Source organism: Aplidium turbinatum, chromosome 4 (genome assembly GCF_918807975.1).
Source record: "Aplidium turbinatum chromosome 4, kaAplTurb1.1, whole genome shotgun sequence".
Taxonomy (NCBI): domain Eukaryota; kingdom Metazoa; phylum Chordata; class Ascidiacea; order Aplousobranchia; family Polyclinidae; genus Aplidium; species Aplidium turbinatum.
In genome coordinates, this window is record NC_137475.1 from 3,865,441 (window position 1) to 3,885,862 (window position 20,422).

General features: G+C 38.2%; 1 protein-coding gene across 1 annotated transcript; it reads right to left on the reverse strand.

Annotated features, from left to right (window-relative positions):
• Window positions 1–914: 914 nt before the first annotated feature.
• Window positions 915–13,180, reverse strand: LOC145768388 (uncharacterized). Its single transcript, XM_082579871.1, has 4 exons — window positions 12,917–13,180; window positions 1,672–1,998; window positions 1,308–1,605; window positions 915–934 (listed from the first exon to the last, which is right to left on the reverse strand). The coding sequence occupies exons 1-4, from the start codon at window positions 13,178–13,180 to the stop codon at window positions 915–917; spliced, it is 909 nt and encodes a 302-aa protein (XP_082435997.1).
• Between the last annotated feature and the right edge of the window lie 7,242 nt (window positions 13,181–20,422).

The window sequence follows — 20,422 nt, forward strand, 5'->3', positions numbered from 1 at the left end:
TTATTAAGCCATGTTATAGCCTATTACAGTGTTGCCTCATTCATCAGCACAATTTGGCAAAGTCAATTAACTGCATATTATATTATCGAGATGTAGTTAAACAGCTTCAAAAATGTTTACTACGTTTTTGCAACTCTTAAAATGTAACATGCAGTAGCTCTTATATCCTGCGGCAAAGCTGGTTTATACGAGATCACCATTTTGTGGTTGTGAATATAGGATTTGGTGATCAACCTTAGGCTGTAAGGCAGAACAATCTGGGACCGCTTCAATAGGGTTGCGTGAGTTCGCCCTCAATACTCGCAGAGAATAGATGTAGGCCTTATGATTAATAACATTTAATTAACATTAATACAAGATTTGCCATGTCTGTCAAGATGGTAAATTTGGTACAGCTACAGCAGAAAAAGTAGACTGAGTAGCCTAATAGTGTATGACAGCATACTGGGCATGACGCAAAAATAACTGATAGAGCAAATACAAGTTTTAAGCAATAAATAGAGATAGTCAATATGAAAGTAAAAGGTTTGAAATTACCAGACATCACAGTCTAAATCATCTTCTCTTTGAATCCTGTAGCCCTATCATAAAGCGATCTTAAATGCTCACTTGGGGATACCCTATAATTAGATATCGGTACTCTTGAATAAAATAATTCTTTGGAACTTTAATTTAATACAATAATTTATATATGCTGAAATAAAAATTTTATCAAGACCTGTCAGTTATTGCCCATTGAGATCGGTCTGCACGAAAATCGCCCCATGTATTCATCCCAGACTGATTTATTGCCAAGATCCTGTGGCTAGTTACCCGGGGAATTATTGGTGCAACCTTGTTGCTTTTAATTTTGATACACCTCTTAATACGAGTGATAAGACAGTTTTGAAAAATACATGAACACAATTTTTGCTTCAAAAAATGTCGAAATTTTCTGTTTAACAAAGCAAAGATAATGACAGACCAATTTCGGAATGCAACAGTAACCCACGTCAAAGTATAAGAAACACGAAGCCGAAATTCAGGTTTCCAAGCTGAAATATGGTTTGATTGGTTCCTATTTAAACTATCATGAACATATTTGTAGTAACTTTTGCTCTCAACTACAAAATATATGACGTAGGTGGACCAAGTTGACAGAAATACGAACAATATCAGCAAAACAGAACACGTTGATTTATGACGTTTGAATAATTTGGCAGATTTGGAGCGCAACTTGGAAGAAATTCGCAGTGGATTACGTGAGCAATTTTTTCTGGAGTGCCTCCGATTTTCCCCAGATGGATTTGGAAGTCCAATGGCCCCACCTGCTAAGGTCACGTGGTTTAACCAGAAATCTCGTGTTGGTGACATCAAGTGTCCAGATGATGGAACCGTTTGAGTATTATCGGACTCTTCACTGCCCACTGACGGACGAATTCTAATCGATTTTATAGATCTAACTTGTCTGTAAGCTATGCGCAAGATGAGGCAATATGAAACAATGGCACAACAAATAGGAATAGCAAAGAATATAACAATGGCAGAGTACAAGTAATTTGGAATTTGCCTCCAATTGGGACCGCAAGCTATGGCTGTGAAAGGATCATACGTTGTAAAAGTTGCCTTTGTATGGAAATGGCTTTCCAAGTTTTCGTGAAAAGGTGCAGAGGGTAAAGCATGCCTCATGACTGATATTTTTGCCTTTTGTTGAAAAATCCGATCTGGTCCTATTGGATTGGTGCAGTTCTTCCGAGGCACAGGAACTTTTGTAAAATCTGGCAACCCAACTTCACCGTCCACAAGAACGAACATTATAACGTAGAAAATTGTTACAGTGAACCATACAATTGCTTGGAGAGCAACCAGGGTTCGCTTTGATGAGGTTATGCTAGTACCGAACGCGCGTGTAATAAGGATGCATCGATTTATGGAGATGAGTGCAATAAACCAGGACGATGATGTCATAAAAATTATTCCAAGCATTCCAACTGCTTGACACCAGTAGTTGGGTGGAAACTGAAATAAAAAAATCAAGTTTATTTGTTTGTCTCAAAAACTAAACCAGTAGTTTGCCACTAAATAGTCTACTAAAGGGCTAATGTGAATAAAAGGAGAAATGTTTTTGATGCATTGCCGCAATTTCTTCATCATGTTGATACAAAACAAGGCCTAGGGTTTTCACGTTGTAGCCTACATTGAAGGAAGTATTTCCTGGTAGGATACCGTTGTTGCGGTTGGAAGGCCGGACGCTCCAAGTTGTAAAATATTTAGTAAAAAACATATATCTTTTTACGTAAAGTGACGTTGAAGGATCACCGCAAACATGACGTCACAACATGAGCAATCAAATAAAAACCAGATAAACAAAAATTAACGAAAACAAATTGAGAATAAATTTCTAGTTATGCAGAAATTAGAAAGAGCACGAGTTTAGCTAAACAAATAATGTTATAGCCTACAAACAATATATAAACAAAAAGCTAAGAAAAATATTTTCTCAGTACGCTGAGCATGTTATCTTGCGGCTGAAGTATTTTGATACATCAACTTCGCCTACCATTGAGATACAACAGTAGGTTCATAGGTGCCAAAGAAAAGCAAATCATTTGAATTTATCATCCATGCACATGACGGAGAAGTTGAGACAACACAATCTAACAAACCAGTGATTGTCAAGTATTACAATAAGGGACAGAATGTTGAGTGACAAAGGCGGGGTGAACAAAATGTTGAGTGAACGCATTTAAAACGATTGACACTGCGTTGATCTTTAGCGTTATTCTATAATATAGACGACGTCTTTGACTTAGCACCGTTTTATCACATATAAGAAACACAACCAGAGTTGAGGAAAAATGACCAACAAAGAAAGTTTCTGAGAGCTTGTAAAACAGATATGTACTGTATGCCTTCAATGGGAACTCGCACTGCCAACCACATGATGATGAAAAAACGTTTCCTGCAGAGCTGCAGTGGAAATGGTTCTAGGAAGCAGTGGTGGGCACTAGTTATACTTTCAAAGTAACTGAGTTACAGTTACTTCGCTCAAAAAGTAACTAGTTTCAGTTACAGTTACCGTTTTTTAAAAAGTAACTAGTTACAGTTACTAGCTACAGTTACTTTTCAACGAAAATGGTTTCATATGAGTAGCCAGCTGATCTACAACTACTCTTCTTTGTATGAAATACAAGTTGAAAAATATATGATAAAGGGCAAGATGATACTTTGTTCGTAGCTGTTGCCTAACTACAAAACAACGACCACTCTGCTAGCTGTCCACATACTATGTATAACGTTTCTAAGAATCCATAACCTAACCCCAAAACGTCCGCCTACCGAATATGAAACAATAAAAAATCGAAAATATGACATGCACAGGACATTCCGTGATAAGCAGTAGGGCGTGTCAATATTTTTATACGGGTACCGTATCTAAAATGAACGAAGAGGCACAATACCAATTTCTTTTCAGAAACATCAGTAGGCCTATTTCAAAATGTTGATTGCTAAGTCCAGCTTGCTTTGGCTTCAAAATGTCCTTTTCAAGGGAGACCACTGAGCAGTCTTTCAACAGCAGCACTGGAGGGGATAGGGGTATTGTATCGTAAGAACAAACGCCTCATGGCGTCATTGGGGAATGCATCAGACGTAACCGCCTTTGATGGGTTACGTTGGAGAAATTCGTTTAAAAGTTTTGCGGCACTCGCTTCCTTTTTTTTGTGTTTTCAAAAACGGAGCAAAAAAGTAATCTGTTTCATGCCTGTCAACATCAGTGTCACGGTTGCTTGCTGCATCGTCAATGTTGAAATTGCTGTGGTTCTGTCATAGGTTAACAATTTTGAGATGTAGAGCCGTCTTAATTTCTTCACCCTTGTAAAGCCAAGAATGTTGGAATTGTGGATGAAACGCAGCAGCTAGCTGGCAGTCACTAGGCCCGGATTTAGGGGGGGCAGAGGGTGCAGGTGCCCCGGGCCCCTCTACGTGGAAAAATGTGATTTTGTGTTACTTTTTTTTCTTTCAGCCTTTGAAGTTTCTGCAAAATGCTGTGCAGTGTTGGATTAATGCTACTATAGACGTAGAGGGGGTTTTTCGCGCCGTATGCGTGAAAAAATTGTTTGCAGGGGGCCCCCCAATCTAAAAGTGCCCCGGGCCCCCCATCAGCTAAATCCGGCCCTGGCACTCACTATCATTATAAACATGGCCAAATCTGTTTTCCAAAGATTCCAACAATCGGGTAAGTCAGTGGTTCCCAACCTTTTTTATCCGGTGGACCCTTTTAGCGGATATTCAAATCTAAATTCCCCCCCCCCCCCCCCCCCCCCTTATAAATTTGGTTTGTTAAAAACTCGTTTAAATTCATATTTTAATCCAAGTCTTGGAAGATAAACTAAACTTTATTAGCTGTTTAGCCTGCAATTTTCTTTTTCATACTAAAATAATTTAATTTATGAAGAACATTGCTGAAAAGTATTTTATTCAAAGAATACATTCAAAATATAAAAGTCAATGCATTTAACAGTCTGTGTGAAGCTTGTGTTTTTTGTTTCGACAACTCATGAATGCTGGAAGAGTATTGGAAAAAGCACAACGAATATCATTCTTCACGTCTAATCAGTTTCTCCGTTTTGTTTTCATTTGCAAACGTTGAAAAACTGATTCGCATAGACAAGGGGAATCAAACGGAAGGATACCCCTCTCCACTTTAGAATAGGATTTACACATTAATGGCCAAAATCCAGTGATTGATTTTTCTCTGAATACGTCCCTTGCAAGAATCCCACTTAAGCTCTAAAAATTCATTCTGCAATTTATCGCGAAGTTTTTCCATCAACAATGTGAATGAATTTCGTATTAAATCAAGCTCATCGTCATAAATTTCAGAAAAATATCGAATGAATTCTAGTTCTAATGCTGTGATATGTTGCAAAATCAATTCTTTTTCCAACTCTGGAAGAACTTGTTCTTTGCCGTCAACAACCAGCACCGATGATAATTCTTTAAACATAGTAACATGTTCAATTGTTCCTTCTAACTTTTCTCTTTCAATTACCAAGCTTGCTGGTGAAAGCTTCCAAAGCATCTAAAAATGCTAAGCTGTACTGGCATCTGCTCCTGGAAGGGCCACCCAAGCCAGGCTGGTCGAAAGTTAGTGGCCAGACAAAACGTAGTCCCTCCGCGACCAGGACAGCAGAGCCTTCTAGTAGGCTACCTTAAGACAATCTCCTAATGACAGTGACATAAATCAATCACTTTCTTCCAACCTGCCTTGAGCCAGAAGGAAGCAGTACAGTTTGTAAATTCACCTGGTATCAATATGTCAATGGCTCATGGATACAGATAACCCATGTTGATGCGCAATCTGCTTTGAACGGAAATGGCGATTGAATATATACCGTATATTGGTGTTTTTTCTTGCATTTTCAGATTTCTTTCTTTCAATGGATCAAATAGATGTACCAAATGAGTAAGGAATTTAATCCATCTGTCATCATTCAGCAATGAAACAAATTCCAATTTTATTTAAAGGTCAAAAAATAGTTTAAGCTTGTCTCTGAGCTCAAACACTCGCTTGGTTACGTTTCCTCTTGAAAGCCATCGAGTATTGGAATGAAAAAAAGTAGGCCTAGGTAGGGCTTACGCGATGGTCTGCATCCATGTCAGTGCACAGTTGCTTAAATAATCGGGAGTTAATCCAACAATAATTTCCTTTTTAACCCTCTACTCTAGGCCAACTTATTAGGCTTAAAAAGGTTTACAATCTTAAAACCAAATTCCCCCCTGAAAATTGCAAAATTCCCCCTAGTGGGGAATTCCCCCCCGGTTGGGAACCACTGGGGTAAGTAATGGCAGGCAGACAGCCACCTTGTTGTTGTTTCGAAGTTCTTGTAGTCTTTTCCTCGTCATGCCCATATATGCCTTACTCTTCTGATTGCAGAATGTCCAGAGATTGGCGTATTGGTCATATTACTAGTGGGGTTTGTTTCAGTCTCAGATACTTTAGACAGAAACTTTTCCATTTCGACTACTGAGTACTGACTACCTCGTCTACCGGTGTTCAAAGCTACTGTATATAACCACAATCTACAAAAAAAAGAATCGCTTTACAAAAAAGGAGAGCTTGAAATTTCTCAAAACAGACAGCTAAGTGGGGAAACAAACAAAGGATTGTGGCGTCACAGACATCAATCCTTATAGAACACCGCAAAATCCTATCTCGCAGTTTACACAGCCCCTTTCTGTACACAACCTCACTTCTTGTCGCCGAATGTCTATAATCTCTCCAAACAAATAATGTGACCATTACAAATAAACTGCCATAAACTGAAAATCAAACGACCAATTTTTGTTTGGGAAATCAAGTAACTGTAACTAGTAACTGTTGATAAACGCTAAAATAGTAGCTAGCTACAGCTTATTGTTACTTTTTCAGAAAAGTAACGAAGTTACAGTTACTCAAAAAGTAACTAGTTATGTAACTAGTTAGCCTACTTTTTTAACTAGTTACTGCCCACCTTTGCTAGGAAGTTACACTACGACACGGCCAAAAGATTAAGTAGCTATCTCTCAAGAGCCTCACGTAAGCTGAAGAGCAGCTACACCGATTGCTTGCAGTTGCTATGTCTGCAGAGACCAGAAAGCAAAAGGGGTGCATGACTTGCGTTCAGCCTGTGTGTGACGCACACTCTTCCACAAAAACATAGTGTATTACTATGACACTGACTATAATCACCTAGAATCTCCCAGATCAAGGGTCTCAAACTCAAATTGCTCTGAGGCCAATATGAACACTTAGAAATTAATCAGAGGGCTTCTGTTTGTTTTCATTACACTTTTACTGTTTTTATCTTTTTTTTATTTTTTATTTGGATGTGGGTGGGCTGTGGCCGTGCTAGCTACAGACTTATACCTACCACATAAACTACTATTCAGGCATGCCTTAAACCTTTCCCGTTCATTGACGTGCTGGTATTTCGACTATTGTAGCTAGTTAGCTTTTTCTTTGTTCCGGACGCGTTAATGACGAAAAGTAAAGTGAAGAAATAAAAAAGGTAGTAACAACATACCAAACATGTTAGGCAGGTCGCAAGAAAAAAGAGATGAAATAACACTTTACAAACGCAAAAAAAAAACAAAAAAAAACAAGAAAACAAAAAAGAACGCAAATGAAACGACGGATTTGGAGAATAAAAATCTAGCAATCAACATTTAAAAGCGAAAAAAAAATAAACATTTGAAGAACTGACTTCAGCAAATGCCAAGGGGACTATCGCGGTAACGACACAACGAGTGAATAGACAATGTCATTGTAATGTAACAATACGAGTTTCTCGCAGGCAATAAAATGGTGCCACAGTAGTGCTAAAAAGTTGTGTGAAGTTTGATGGGCATGTTCAAATTTTTTAAACAATTTTAAAATTCATTTAATCTTTCTAAATCTATAGCAAAAATATGTACTGTTTTAACCCTATTTCCTGTGGGGGGGGGGTCGGTGGGGACTTGGTACTTTTCAAAGCAATATCATTAAAGAACTGCGCGATCCACAGCTTTGAAATTTCTTGACTTTTCCTAAAAATTATTCAAGTATTTATTCCACTTTAAATGACGTTGCTATTGTCTATAGTTTTAAAGATATTACATGATTTTCATAACATACTCTGATATTTTAGCTAGCTACTAGCTAGCCCTTTTGTTTTCAAATTATACGGATTAATAGGATTACTGAGCGCCGCAGTGCGTGGTCTGCGACGCAGATATCTCATGAGTTGGCTTTGTTGTGAAGCATTCAACCGTAATGATTACGCCTTTTGTTTGCAAACTCGAGTTTTGAGTTGCTTTGATTAATCTTTTAATTACATTTGAGTTTCTTTGAAATTATAAGAGAGCACCCGATAAGCTCTGCTGAAAAAAATGTAATTTTACGTTGTTTTCTATGGCCAATACATTTTGTTTCTAACTTGTAACAAGAAGCAGTGGGAAAATTCTTGACAAAACTCTGTTTATCTCATAAAACAAACAGACTAATGTGGTATATTTCTTGATTTCTTGTCCGAAAGCAAGGAGTGCGTTCTTGACCCGCCAATAAACTTTTGCATGTACCTGTGCAGTGTACACTTATATTCACATGAATATCTATGGATGTTGTGAAAATGTTTTATGAAAACGAGAGATTGATGGATACTGAAAAGAACTTGACACAGACTATCTAAACTGCTTGGCTTTTGTGGAAAAACACGCGCAGCTAAATTATTGTGCTTTGACAAGCATTGTGCATATTTTATCATCACTGAATCTTTACCTAAATGGTAATTTTGCAGTTGCTTGAGAGATTACAAAATTATTTTTTTATACGAGGATTGAAAAGTTTTGATATATCTCAGCAGAAACACTATTAGGACCAACTCAATAATTTCAAACTTTTCATTCAAATGTTGGTCTACAAAAGCTTATTTTCACAAAACGGTGTAGGCCTATATCTTTTTCTCCATAAATTTGGACGTTTGTGTCATTTGGAGCAAAGTTGTTTGTTGAGTTGAAAGAATCTGAAATCAATGCCTCGTTTTTGTAACGTATCGTAACGTAATCTATCAGTCAGCGCTTTTGTGCCTTTTTGTTTTCGAATACATTTCCCTGACAAAAGATTGGCTTTTGTAATAACGCCATCAACCATAGAGTTGTATTCTCTGACTGCATCTCAAACGCTATACCATACTCAGCAATTTTTCTAAAGCATTGTTACACAAAATGCATATCTGACAAAATAAGGAAAATATATTGAATTGAATTATATTTTATACGGATCGTTTTCCTTATCCTTGAAAAAAAGAAAGAACGATTTTTATCGTTTGGCATAAAAATATGTGTATTGAGATTGGTTTGCATAATGAAAATCACCCCAAAGAATTGCTTGAAGTGATTTTCGCAGCTATTTGATCCTTCGCGATGATATCAATTATAGTTTCTAGCACAGTGGTTCTTAACCTTTTTTCTATCAAGCCCCCCTTCTATAATGGTCATGTGCTTCGCGCCCCCCTGGATTTTAAATAAGTATCATACAAAAAAATTGCATTTTTGTCTGTTTATTGCTAAGCACTCATGTGACCTGATATTAGGCTGATAAGGTGATCGAACATTAAATAAAAGTGTAAAAAAGCAATCGATCGTTAAGTAAATAAAACAGGCCATTAGTACCTGTAATATCAAGGAGGGTGATCGAGCAGTAAGTAAATAAAACTGTAAAAAAGCGATTTGAACAAAAAAGTAAAAATGAAGCAGCGTCGAGAAAATTTGCTAAATCTGAAGAAGTTCAACGCAAAATAGTTTTGTAAAGTTCTGGTCTAACTAATAAAGCAAGAATTACTGAATACAATATAAAATAAGATAAAATACAAAATATGACGAACAACATAGGTCCTAGGACAGTGGTTCTTAACCAGAGGTACGTATACTCCTTGGGGGTACGAAGCATCAAAGCAGGGGGTACGACATGTAGTGTGAAAATATACGCTATTTATAGGCATATGTGTGAAGAATGCGTAACAAGCCACTTTTGTATATGTCTATATACTGGAGAGGTTTCTACTTCTCAGTGATGGAAGCAAGGCCTATTTATTTTCAGCCTACATTTTATGGATGATAATGACCAAATGAAAGACTATCTTATTGAAATGAAAGCTATAGTGGTAAAAGCAAAATGGAGTTTGATCTAATGCAGTTGGATGCCTTCTGGTGTGCACAACTCAACACATTTTCCCAGTTAGCAAAAAAGTTTTAGAAATCCTTGTGATTTTTACCTATGTAAAACTACCTATGTAAAACTGGGTTCTCAACTCTTGTAAACATCAAAACTAAGTCAGGCAATCGTTTGGATCCAAGAGATGTTATGCGTGTGTTTATCTCAAAGAAAGAACCTCGTTTCAACATGATCAGACGAAAAGCAGTAACAAAATAGCCGTTCATCGATTGACTGATCAATATTGTTGAACTTACAAGACTGTTTTTAATGCATACGTTCAACACGTAAGTTATAAATACACTGAGTTTAATTCCTACTATTACAATTTTATTTACCGGTACTTCCGTCGGCCATTGTAGACAGGGGTACGAGAAAATTTCATGAAAGCTCAATGGGTACGAGCGCTAAAAAGGTTAAAAAACACTGTCCTAGGACATTAAAGTAATTTTAAAAAAATTGAAATTGTTGTAGAGCTCGCGCCTTCCTTGAGAGATGCTTCACGCCCCCCGGTTAAGAACCACTGTTCTAGCAGATGAAACCTGTTCAAACTATTTTTTTTAAAAACTATGGTTCATTCAAGAATATAACACTTTGTAAATATAGCTTACTTCATTTTTGTGAAAAAAAATTTGCTTGATTTAGTTCCAATATCAAGTAATGACAGTACGTTTGAAAAAGTGTAGACTATAAACATGTGGCTCAAAAAGAACTTGAAATAGTTTTTTTTGCCGTGATTATGTCTCATTCTCTGCAAATGTTGCAACAAAGCAAATTTTTTTTGCAATGCTTCCGGCAAAACAACAAGCAAACGCGAGTCGGACGCCAATTACGATTTCATTGAAGCGTGGACGACGTCTCCGCGTAAGAGATTAAAATCTACACAATGGAATTAACCCGTCACACTCAATTATAAGTTAATTACGAAGCAATTTCTCAAGTCAAATAAAAAAATATGACCAACCATCAAATTATTTGATTTTTCAAGTTGCGCTGTTAAACAAATTGCAAAAGAGTTTCGATGTTATGTGGTCAGGTAAATTATCTACACCATGTGAAAATTTGAATGATCTATCTTGCGTAGTTTTTGAGTTACACGAGCTCAAACTGATAGTGTAGAACCGACCTCCCCGTCCGCAAGTCAACTGGCGAAAATACGTCACAGGAAAAAGGGTTAACAATGCATCGCGGCCGCATGCGCGGCAGCGTGTTGAGACCCTTGACCTAAATTAAGTTTTCTTTCATAATTTTGTGTCATATAAATCATTAGTGCACTTCTGTTTCATTCAACATTCAAACTTGTCTTTATATTTTGTATTCTGGCGTCACTTCGATACATAATGTGCACGGGCACAAGTGTACCCATGTCACCTGTAAAGGGTCCAAAAACAACTCGATCTTCAATCTAAAAAATGTGTGAAAATTTTTTGCTGAAATTTACTTTGCAAAAACTAACACATAAAAGAAATGTGAAGATTTTAGGAAATTTCTGGTCTCTTAGTTTCTAGAAAAAATAAAACTACAAAAAAAACGGTCGTATTTTAAAATTAAAATGAGTACAATTGTACATGCAGCTGAAGGTTAAAATGTCATTTTAATCTGAAATTTTAAAAACATCTGGCGCACTCCTTATCAACACATGTCTTTTATAGCATAAGGCTGTTCTTTACAGAGTTATCTTAGTGAAAGGTATAATTGAAATATGATAGTTTAATTTGTATCGATTTGAATAATGTCACAGTACCATATGTGCAATTTTTTTCCAGCAAAGAAGACGATTAGTCAGTATTGTAATGGTTATGTTTTTTGACCTCCATAAAGATGTTTTGAATTAGAACGAATTTAAAAATATTAATATCATTGTGTGCCTTGGCCAAGCAATATTGCAACACAAAATATCTGGTCAAAATCTCATCATTTCAGAAACATGATTAGCTTATGTAGCCTAGCTATTTTGCAGTTTGAGCACTTTGGCAAGGTTGGCGGTAGTAGGTTACTATTTTGTGAGTTTTTTGGGTTCCACAAATGGGAAACATCACACGGAGGTATATATATCCGTAGCCATACCCAGTGTAGACTACGGACTACCTACTGCACAGAAGGCCAAAAGGCCGAAACGCTGTGCCACTGTCTGCAGTTATGTAGGGCATATATACCTATATTTCCTAGAGTGCTTTTATCATTATCAAGCAGTAACTTTCTTTTTGCGACTACTTTGCATGAAATAGACCTGTTTTCCAAAGATAATGTGTGTCTGGTATCTATGAAAAAACCAACCTCCAAAAGCTTGCAGTTGCATCAGATTTGAATTACAAAAACTAAAACAGAAAAAAAATAACCTAATTTTGTCCAATAAGACACTGGGATGAAAGCAAAAGTCTTCAACAAACAAGATTTCTCCGAAAAAATCTGGCGTTGTCGATTTTCTTCCGAGTGCAAGCCCCCAAAAATTTTTATAACGTTTTTGAATAACGTATAAAATCATCTCAGATGCAATGCATCTCAGATGCCCTGGACAATCTCTACCAAAGCTGCTGGATGCCAATATCAAACATCTTCTACGTTTCACAAGCATTTAATGTTAGACAAGTCTTTTCTATCAACCATTGAAAGACATTTTTCAAGAAAGCGCGAGAGGGTAGCATTATTTCTTCTTTCATAAACTTTAACGAAATTGCATAGATAAATTCGTTGATTTAAAATTGCCATTCCAAATAATGATCGACAACACAAAACCCTTTTGATGCATCCCAAGCTTCGAAGTGTCGACCTTTTATAGAAGTAGGCCTATTGTCACAGTTTCTACTTTAAAAAGCCGAAAATTGCTAGATCAGCTACTGGAAGTATGAGTGGTTTCTTGCACAGAGATAGGCTCCTCGACCGGCTGTTTTTAAAGCGGTATAAATATGGCCTTAAGTAGTTTGATGAGCAAAATCTTTAACAAAATTATTTTGAAGGTCAGAAACATAACTTTTATAACCTAATCAAAGTAGCCTATGCTTGAAGGTTTCTGACAATATACAATAGGCTAGGTTGATATTATGCGTAATGAAGTTGTTTTTAATTTTGAAAATCCTACTATTGATTCAGAAAACTTAATTGTATTTTGTCAGAAGCGGTTAGGTATAAACTCTTGATTAAGTTTACGAATAGTTCTAATAACTTGAATGATAAAAACAAAAGTTGTTACATAAGAAAGCCTACCTCGCTTGGCCACGTTGAAGCATGTTCCTCATGGAAAGTATCAAACACTGAAATAAGTGTTGGAAGACCGACAAAAAGTCCAACTCCCAATCCACACACAGCTAAGGACATTAACAAGACTTTCTCAGAACGCGGAAAGTTATATCTTCGTGGTAGCTTAAGTAAAGCGTACAGCATAAACCCATTGGTGACGAAACTGAAAACAAGAGAGATTGCAGTTCCAATTTCCATGTAAGGTCCTCCTCCATAATGCTCTGCGACCATTACTGGACTACCATGCACCTTTAATCAGTTTTACTTTATTCCACATCCTTGCAAACAAGATACAACTGTATTACGACAAGTAACTTATTCTCTACAAAGTTTCTCTACTGTTTGTATTAAGTTTACCATTAAAATGATTTGGACAATCAGTACACAGGCCTAAAGAGAATTTGGACCACAGATAAACTTTGCTCAGTAATAAAATCCTGTTTACTCGGCATGGTCGATGTCACTAAATACAAAAATAGTTGGTCTGAAATGAGATGTTTGCACAACCAAGACTTCCAAGAAGCGTCTTTACATTAACTCGTCGTTTGGTAGGCCTACCTAGCCCACATTGAAAGGTCACAACTGTCCACATCTGCTGAAAATGTTGTTTTTCAAACAGTTCTTCCATTTCTTAGCAAATTACTATTTATTTACATTTTATTTCAGACGTTTCAAGTCAACCTAATGTTTGCTTAAACAATTCCTTGGGCGATGCACCAACAAAATGTCGGATTACGATTAATTGAAAGTGTTCAAATTAATGATTATAATGTAAATATATAACATTAATCACATACGATATGCTGACAACACGTTTTGATAGCTGACTCGGACGTAAAACTGCAGTAGCCTACATCTTAGATATTGTGTGTAGGCTACAAAAAGCAAGATTTGTAATTTATCAGTTAAAGCAGTGGTTCTCAACCTTTTTTTGGCTGTTACCTTGATCTCCACCCTGAAGTGAGCCAATTACCACAACGATCAATTTTCAAAAACAAAAGTGTTTATTGCTATGTATTTCAAAGGGCTAACTATTGAAATCCAAATACAATACAATAGCTTACTGAATACAAGATAACAATGCGTGGTAAACATTCAATGCGAAGGTTGAGCCTGGACTTCAGCCGCCAGCTTTGTAATCCTGGGCTTTGTACTGAGGGCGGTTCTTGCTTTACTTTCGACATCCAGGCGATTGCGCTTCTTTGTCTTCATTCCGAAGACAATTGAAAATCCTTGTTCACGGCGATACGTTGTTGAAAAAGATGTCAGGATATTTAATGCTCGTGTCGCTAATGTTGGTGCATCCTGGAGTCTGCCAATCCAGAAGATTCCAAGCTTTTCCCCTTGAAATCAAGTTTCAACGCTTCGTTCATTCGGGGAGTGATAAATTCCTTTTTGGTCGGAAAGTCGTCATCATCCACCTGGCTGTCATCACATGTGAAGGGCTCAGTGCACGATTGGAGACTAGCCGTGTGCGTGTCCAAATTTGAAAAGTATAGTTATCTATCTTCTTGGCTAGCTGGCCTAAGTGGTCAGCTATGTCCTCTTTCAACGCCGCTGTCAATTCAAGTCCATTGCCTTCGAGGTACACGTCGAGCGTCTGAAACTGCGCCACTGTGCCTCTTCCAACTCGCTTGGAACTTTACCTTCGCGATAAATGCTGCTACGGCTACTTTAGTGTCGATCACAGTTACATTCTTGCCTTGAATTAAAAGATTGCTTTTCTTCAATTCACCAAAGATATCAACCAGGTAGCACAGCTGGAAAATCCACTGTTGGTTAGAGAAGTATTCAGCCAAGTCGGACGTCTTTTCTGTTACAAAAACATGGATTGGACACTTGGACAGCCTCATGAAGTTTGACCAGGTGGTGCCATCAATGCCAAGTTCAAGCAAGGCAATTGAAGAAGCAGAAGGCCTACGTTAGAAAAATCAAGAACGCAGGCTACCAGGAAGCGCAGCCTACGCCATCACACTTCTGAGAGTAGTGTGAGCTATGCAAGTGTGATACCAGAGTTTTTCTAAATTTCGAGACAAAATGCTAGTTTTAGTCATGTAGCTAAAAAAAACAGCCACTGTTTCTCAGCCAGGCCTCAACAAATATTTTCAAAAACTGTATGAATTAGGCTAATTTGAAGTGATCTATTGTTAACTTATCAATCAGATGTAAACCTACATAGAAAAAAAATCTTTTCAAAGTAGCCTAATGATGTTATAAAATTTAAACCAATTAGTCCAGTAAAAGTAACAATTCACAACTTGAATCATCTTATCATGCTATATTTAGATATAGTGATGATATTGCACACTATTAGCTTATTTGGCAAATTTATATTTTTTCAAGTTGCAGCTTATAGTTGCTTTGAACAATTTAAGTTCTTTACACTGTTTTTGTAAAGAGTTGACAAATTGAAGTTGCAAGTTATGCTGTTTGTCAATTTTGGAAGTGACAAGTAGCATTAATTTATTTTCAAGCCACTCAATAATAGCATTTATGCAAAGAAAACACCTGGCAACGCTATTATTTAACGCGCCCTACTTTGAGTCGGCAGCTTCCCATCTCGTGACCTGCCCTGGCCTATATCCAAGCAAAATCTTTAGTTGAAATTATCGTTGTTCACTATTACCTCTTTCGTCTTTTAGTGTGTTTCCTCGCTTTTTTAAGTCACCTTACACTTAAAAGCTGTCAAACTTTAGCGGCAGAACAACAACGCAATGGGCTAACTAGAACCTATCGACAGGGCAAGTGCAAAATACTAAGAGTTGTTGTTTGCATTTTTTTGAATCCAACACGAATTACAAGTTATAGGCCCCTGGTTAATTTAGGGAAGAGTCTTCTGAAAGCTATTACTTAGATATGAGCTAATTCTAATGAAAGTGACAAAACACAAAAACGCCCGAATATTGAGCAGCATCAGCACGTAAATTAATGATCATCTCTATTATGTTAGATCTAAAAAATATTAACGTTCTGTTTTGAATAGATTGTTTAGCTTACGTACCGGCAATAAAGTTGCTAGATCAATCCTTATGGTTTATAGCTCAATGTTATGGTCTCATGTCGATGAATGCCGAGGTTAATTTTTATTTTATTTGTTTTCCGTGAGCTTGGTTACATAGAAAACACAAAAATCCCATCGACTATGGCAATCATTTTTATGAGATACTCTAAAACTGTTTTACAGCTCCAGTGAAGATCTTAATCTTCTTCCTTTCCAATACTTCCAAGTTCCAGATTCAATTGCGCTGTAACGACCGCGTGTAAAGAGAGTTTATAGTCGAATGACGTATGAAGCATTGTTACCAAACAAAAGATTTACATAATTGCTTTTACGATTGTTACGCCACGCAGACCACAGATAGGTTACCCACTGACTTCACCAGGGGTCTATTGATTGCTTCAAACCATGGCTTACGTAATACAGGCCTTGCCATCGTGCGAGCTGGAGTCCAAGCTGGAGGCGAAGCTTGCTTTTGAACTGTTTGCAGTGAAGAGTTCTCTCAGATTCGATAAGATAATAAAGAGAAAGAAAAAAATTGCTCCTCCGCGATCTCGTAGTATTTCCATAGAATAGATATAGAAGGCTCATTCCCATTCACGCTCCACACACTGCGATGGCACCACTCGAGTTTGCCCGCCGCCATCTTTGTTAGCACAACCAATCGTGAAAGCCTATTCAACCGGTACCTCTAAATACCCATTGTCAGGCATTGTAGGCATTGTCGGGCATTATCAGGTATTGTCAGGCATTGTCAGCTTTTTGGGGGGTTGTGGAGCATTTTCAGGGGTTGTCAAGCATTTTCAGGGGTTGTCAGGTATTGTAGAGTAGTTTAACTACTTTCAGGAATTGTTGGGAATTTCCAGGCATTGTCGATCATTATCAGTGGTTGACAGGCTTGTGAGGCATTGTCGAACATTTTCAGGCATTATCAAACATATTCAGGGGTTGTCGAGCATTTTGAGGGGTTGTCAGGCATTGTAGAGTAGCTACTTTCAGGCATTGTCGATAATTTCCAGGCATTGTCTAGGATCTCCAAGCATTGTCGCTCAATATCAGTGGTTGGCAGGTTTGGTAGTTATTATGGAACATTTTCAGGCATTGTCGAACATTTTCAGGGGTTGTGGAGCATTTTCAGGGGTTGTCAAGCATTGCAGAGTAGCTACTTTCAGGCATTGTTTAGGATTTCCAGGCATTGTCGATTATTATCAGTGGTTGACGGGTTTGTTAGGCATTATGGAACATTATCAGGCATTGTCGAACATTTTCAGGGGATGTCGAGCATTTTCAGGGGTTGTCAGGCATTGCAGAGTAGCTACTTTCAGGCATTGTCTAGGATTTCCAGGCATTGTCGATCATTATCAGTGGTTGACGGGTTTGTTAGGCATTATAGAACATTTTCAGGCATTGTCGAACATTTTCAGGGGTTGTCGAGCACTTTCAGGGGTTGTCAGGCATTGTAGAGTAGCTACTTTCAGGCATTGTTGGGAATTTCCAGGCATTGTCGATCATTATCAGTAGTTGACAGATTTTTTAGTCATTATAGAACATTTTCAGGCATTGTCGAACATTTTCAGGGATGGTCGAACATTTTCAGGGGGGGCGGGAGGGGCGGACCGCCCCGGCGGCACGTCTGGGGGCGGCACTTTCAGACGACGATTTTTGATTTTGATTATAATCTGATAAAAAAACGCATTTTATTTTCACACAGGGCCGGATTTAGTTGATGGGGGGACCCGGGGCACTTTTAGATCGGAGGGCCCCCGTTCAAAAAAATTTTCGCGAAACACCCCCTCGACGTCTACAGTAGCATTAATCCACCACTGCACAGCATTTTTCAGAAACTACAAATCTAAAAAAAAAAAATAACACAAAATCACACTTTTTTCACGTATGGGGGCCCTTTAAAATTCGGGGGCTCCAGGGTACCTGCACCCTCTGCCCCCTTAAATCCGGGCTGGTTTTGCATGCTTTTACTTGAAGGGGCGGCAAAACCTGAATCCGCCCCGGGCGGCACATTCCTTAGCTACGCCACTGCCGACAATGCCTGCCAGAAAGAATCTAAGGTACTTTACAATGTCTGAGAACCCCTGACACATAAAAATGTTCGACAATGCTTGAAAATTTCTGACAATGCCTAACAACAAGCCTGTCAACTATTCATAATGATTGACAATTCCTGGAAATTCCCAACGATGCCTGAAAGTAGCTACTCTACAATGCCTGACAATCCCTGAAAATGCTCGGCAACCCCTGAAAATGTTCGACAATGCCTGAAGATGTTCTATAATGCCTAACAAACCCGTCAACCACTGATAATGATCGACAATGCCTGGAAATCCTAGACAATGCCTGAAAGTAGCTACTCTACAATGCCTGGCAACCCCTGAAAATGCTCGACATCCCCTGAAAATGTTCGACAATGCCTGATAATGTTCCATAATGCCTAAAAAACCCGTCAACCACTGATAATGATCGACAATGCCTGGAAATCCTAGACAATGCCTGGAAATTATCGACAATGCCTGAAAGTAGCTATACTCTACAATGCCTGACAACCCCTGAAAATGCTCGACAATCCCTGAAAATGCTCGACAATGCCTGAAAATGTTCCATAATGACTACGGTACCAAACCTGTCAACCACTGATAATGATCGAAAATGCCTGGAAATCCTGGACAATGCCTGGAAATTCCCAACAATCCCTGAAAGTAGCTACTCTACAACGCCTGACAACCCCTGAAAATGCTCGACAACCCCTGAAAATGTTCGACAATGCCTGAAAATGTTCTATAATGCCTAACAAACCTGTCAACCACTGATAATGATCGACAATGCCTGGAAATCCTAGACCAGTGGTTCCCAACCTTTTTTGTTGCGTTCCTCCCTTTGCCTATTTTGGAACTATTCATTCCTCCCCATATTACTAAAAACAAAAAAGGGAGTCTTAAATTTTAGAAACCCTAGAATTTTTACTAAAATGGTTTCTCTAGAATTCCCCCAGATTGTAATAGACACCATTATGTTAGGGTTCTAAGACTCTTTCCTCATTCCGATCGGAAGTAAAAACGGGATCAGGGACCGCACAGCCGGCGGTCTATAAAAATTACCAGATATGCCAGTTTTTGGTTTGGCTTATCAAAACCATCGTGTCGATCATCCTCATTCTGCGCAAGCGGAACCCAAGGTATGTGAAGGTTTTTTAGTGGCGTGTTGGCCAGTGGCGTAGCCAGAAATGTTTTTTTGGGGGGGCCAAATATTTGATGGATCGAAGAGAACAACAAAGTGTTTGATTAAAGACATCGCTACCTCATGTGCAGTGGCGTACCCTGGTCGGTTGAGCAAGGGAAGCAATAAAACTGGTGGGAGGTTAGAGCGTGCCGAAGGCACGCGTATTCTAGGGGGGCCCGGGGGCATGCTCCCCCGGAAAATTTTTGCAAAATTACACTAAAATAATGGATTATAGCGCTTTCTGGAAACACTTTTAGGGTAATATTTGTATGAAATTTATTAGCAAATAAACAGCTATTAACTTATTAAATGTAGCTCTTGCACACGAACGGCAAAAACTGAAATTCCTCCCCTGAACTCATGAAATTCCTCCCTAGGGAGGAATTCCTCCCCGGTTGGGAACCACTGTCCTAGACAATGCCTGAAAGTAGCTACTCTGCAATGCTTGACAACCCCTGAAAATGCTCCACAACCCCTGAAAATGTTCGACAATGCCTGAAAATGTTCCATAATGACTACCAAACCTGCCAACCACTGATATTGAGCGACAATGCATGGAAATCCTAGACAATGCCTGGAAATTATCGACAATGCCTGAAAGTAGCTATACTCTACAATGCCTGACAACCCCTGAAAATGTTCGACAACCCCTGAAAATGCTCGACCATCCCTGAAAAAGTTTTCCCTCAGCCCTTTTTGAGGCGATTTGTGCAGTTTATAGCTGCACAATAAGGCATTTTGTAAACAATTTGTAGCACGTATATCAACTTGAGAAAGCTCCAGCGGTGAATACCATGTGCTAACAAAGATGGCGGCTAGCAAGTTGCGACGGTGCCATTTTAAGCGCTCTGTGAGCCTTCTATATCTATTCTATTTCTGTGAGTATTTCTCGTATGTATCGTCACAATGATTGATTCAGAAAATATTTTACGAAAGTAGCCAACTAACTAAAAGGGGGCGTTTTTCTTATTTTGGTTATGAAATAGCAATGTAGTGTTGATTTTATTTTATTTTGAACAATTTTTTTGATTTATTACTGTATATGTGTAACTTTTAGAAGCATAATTTGTACAAACGTGTATTAAAGTAGCCATTTGTTCGAGTTCTTAACAACCATGCCACATGTTGAATCGGTCTTTGTGAAGATAATGATTGGGAAAACAGGAATCGATGCTGCAAGCTAGAAGATGTGAATTTTTGACAGCAGCAAAGTATAGTCTACTAATACAAGTTCTTAATGTTGG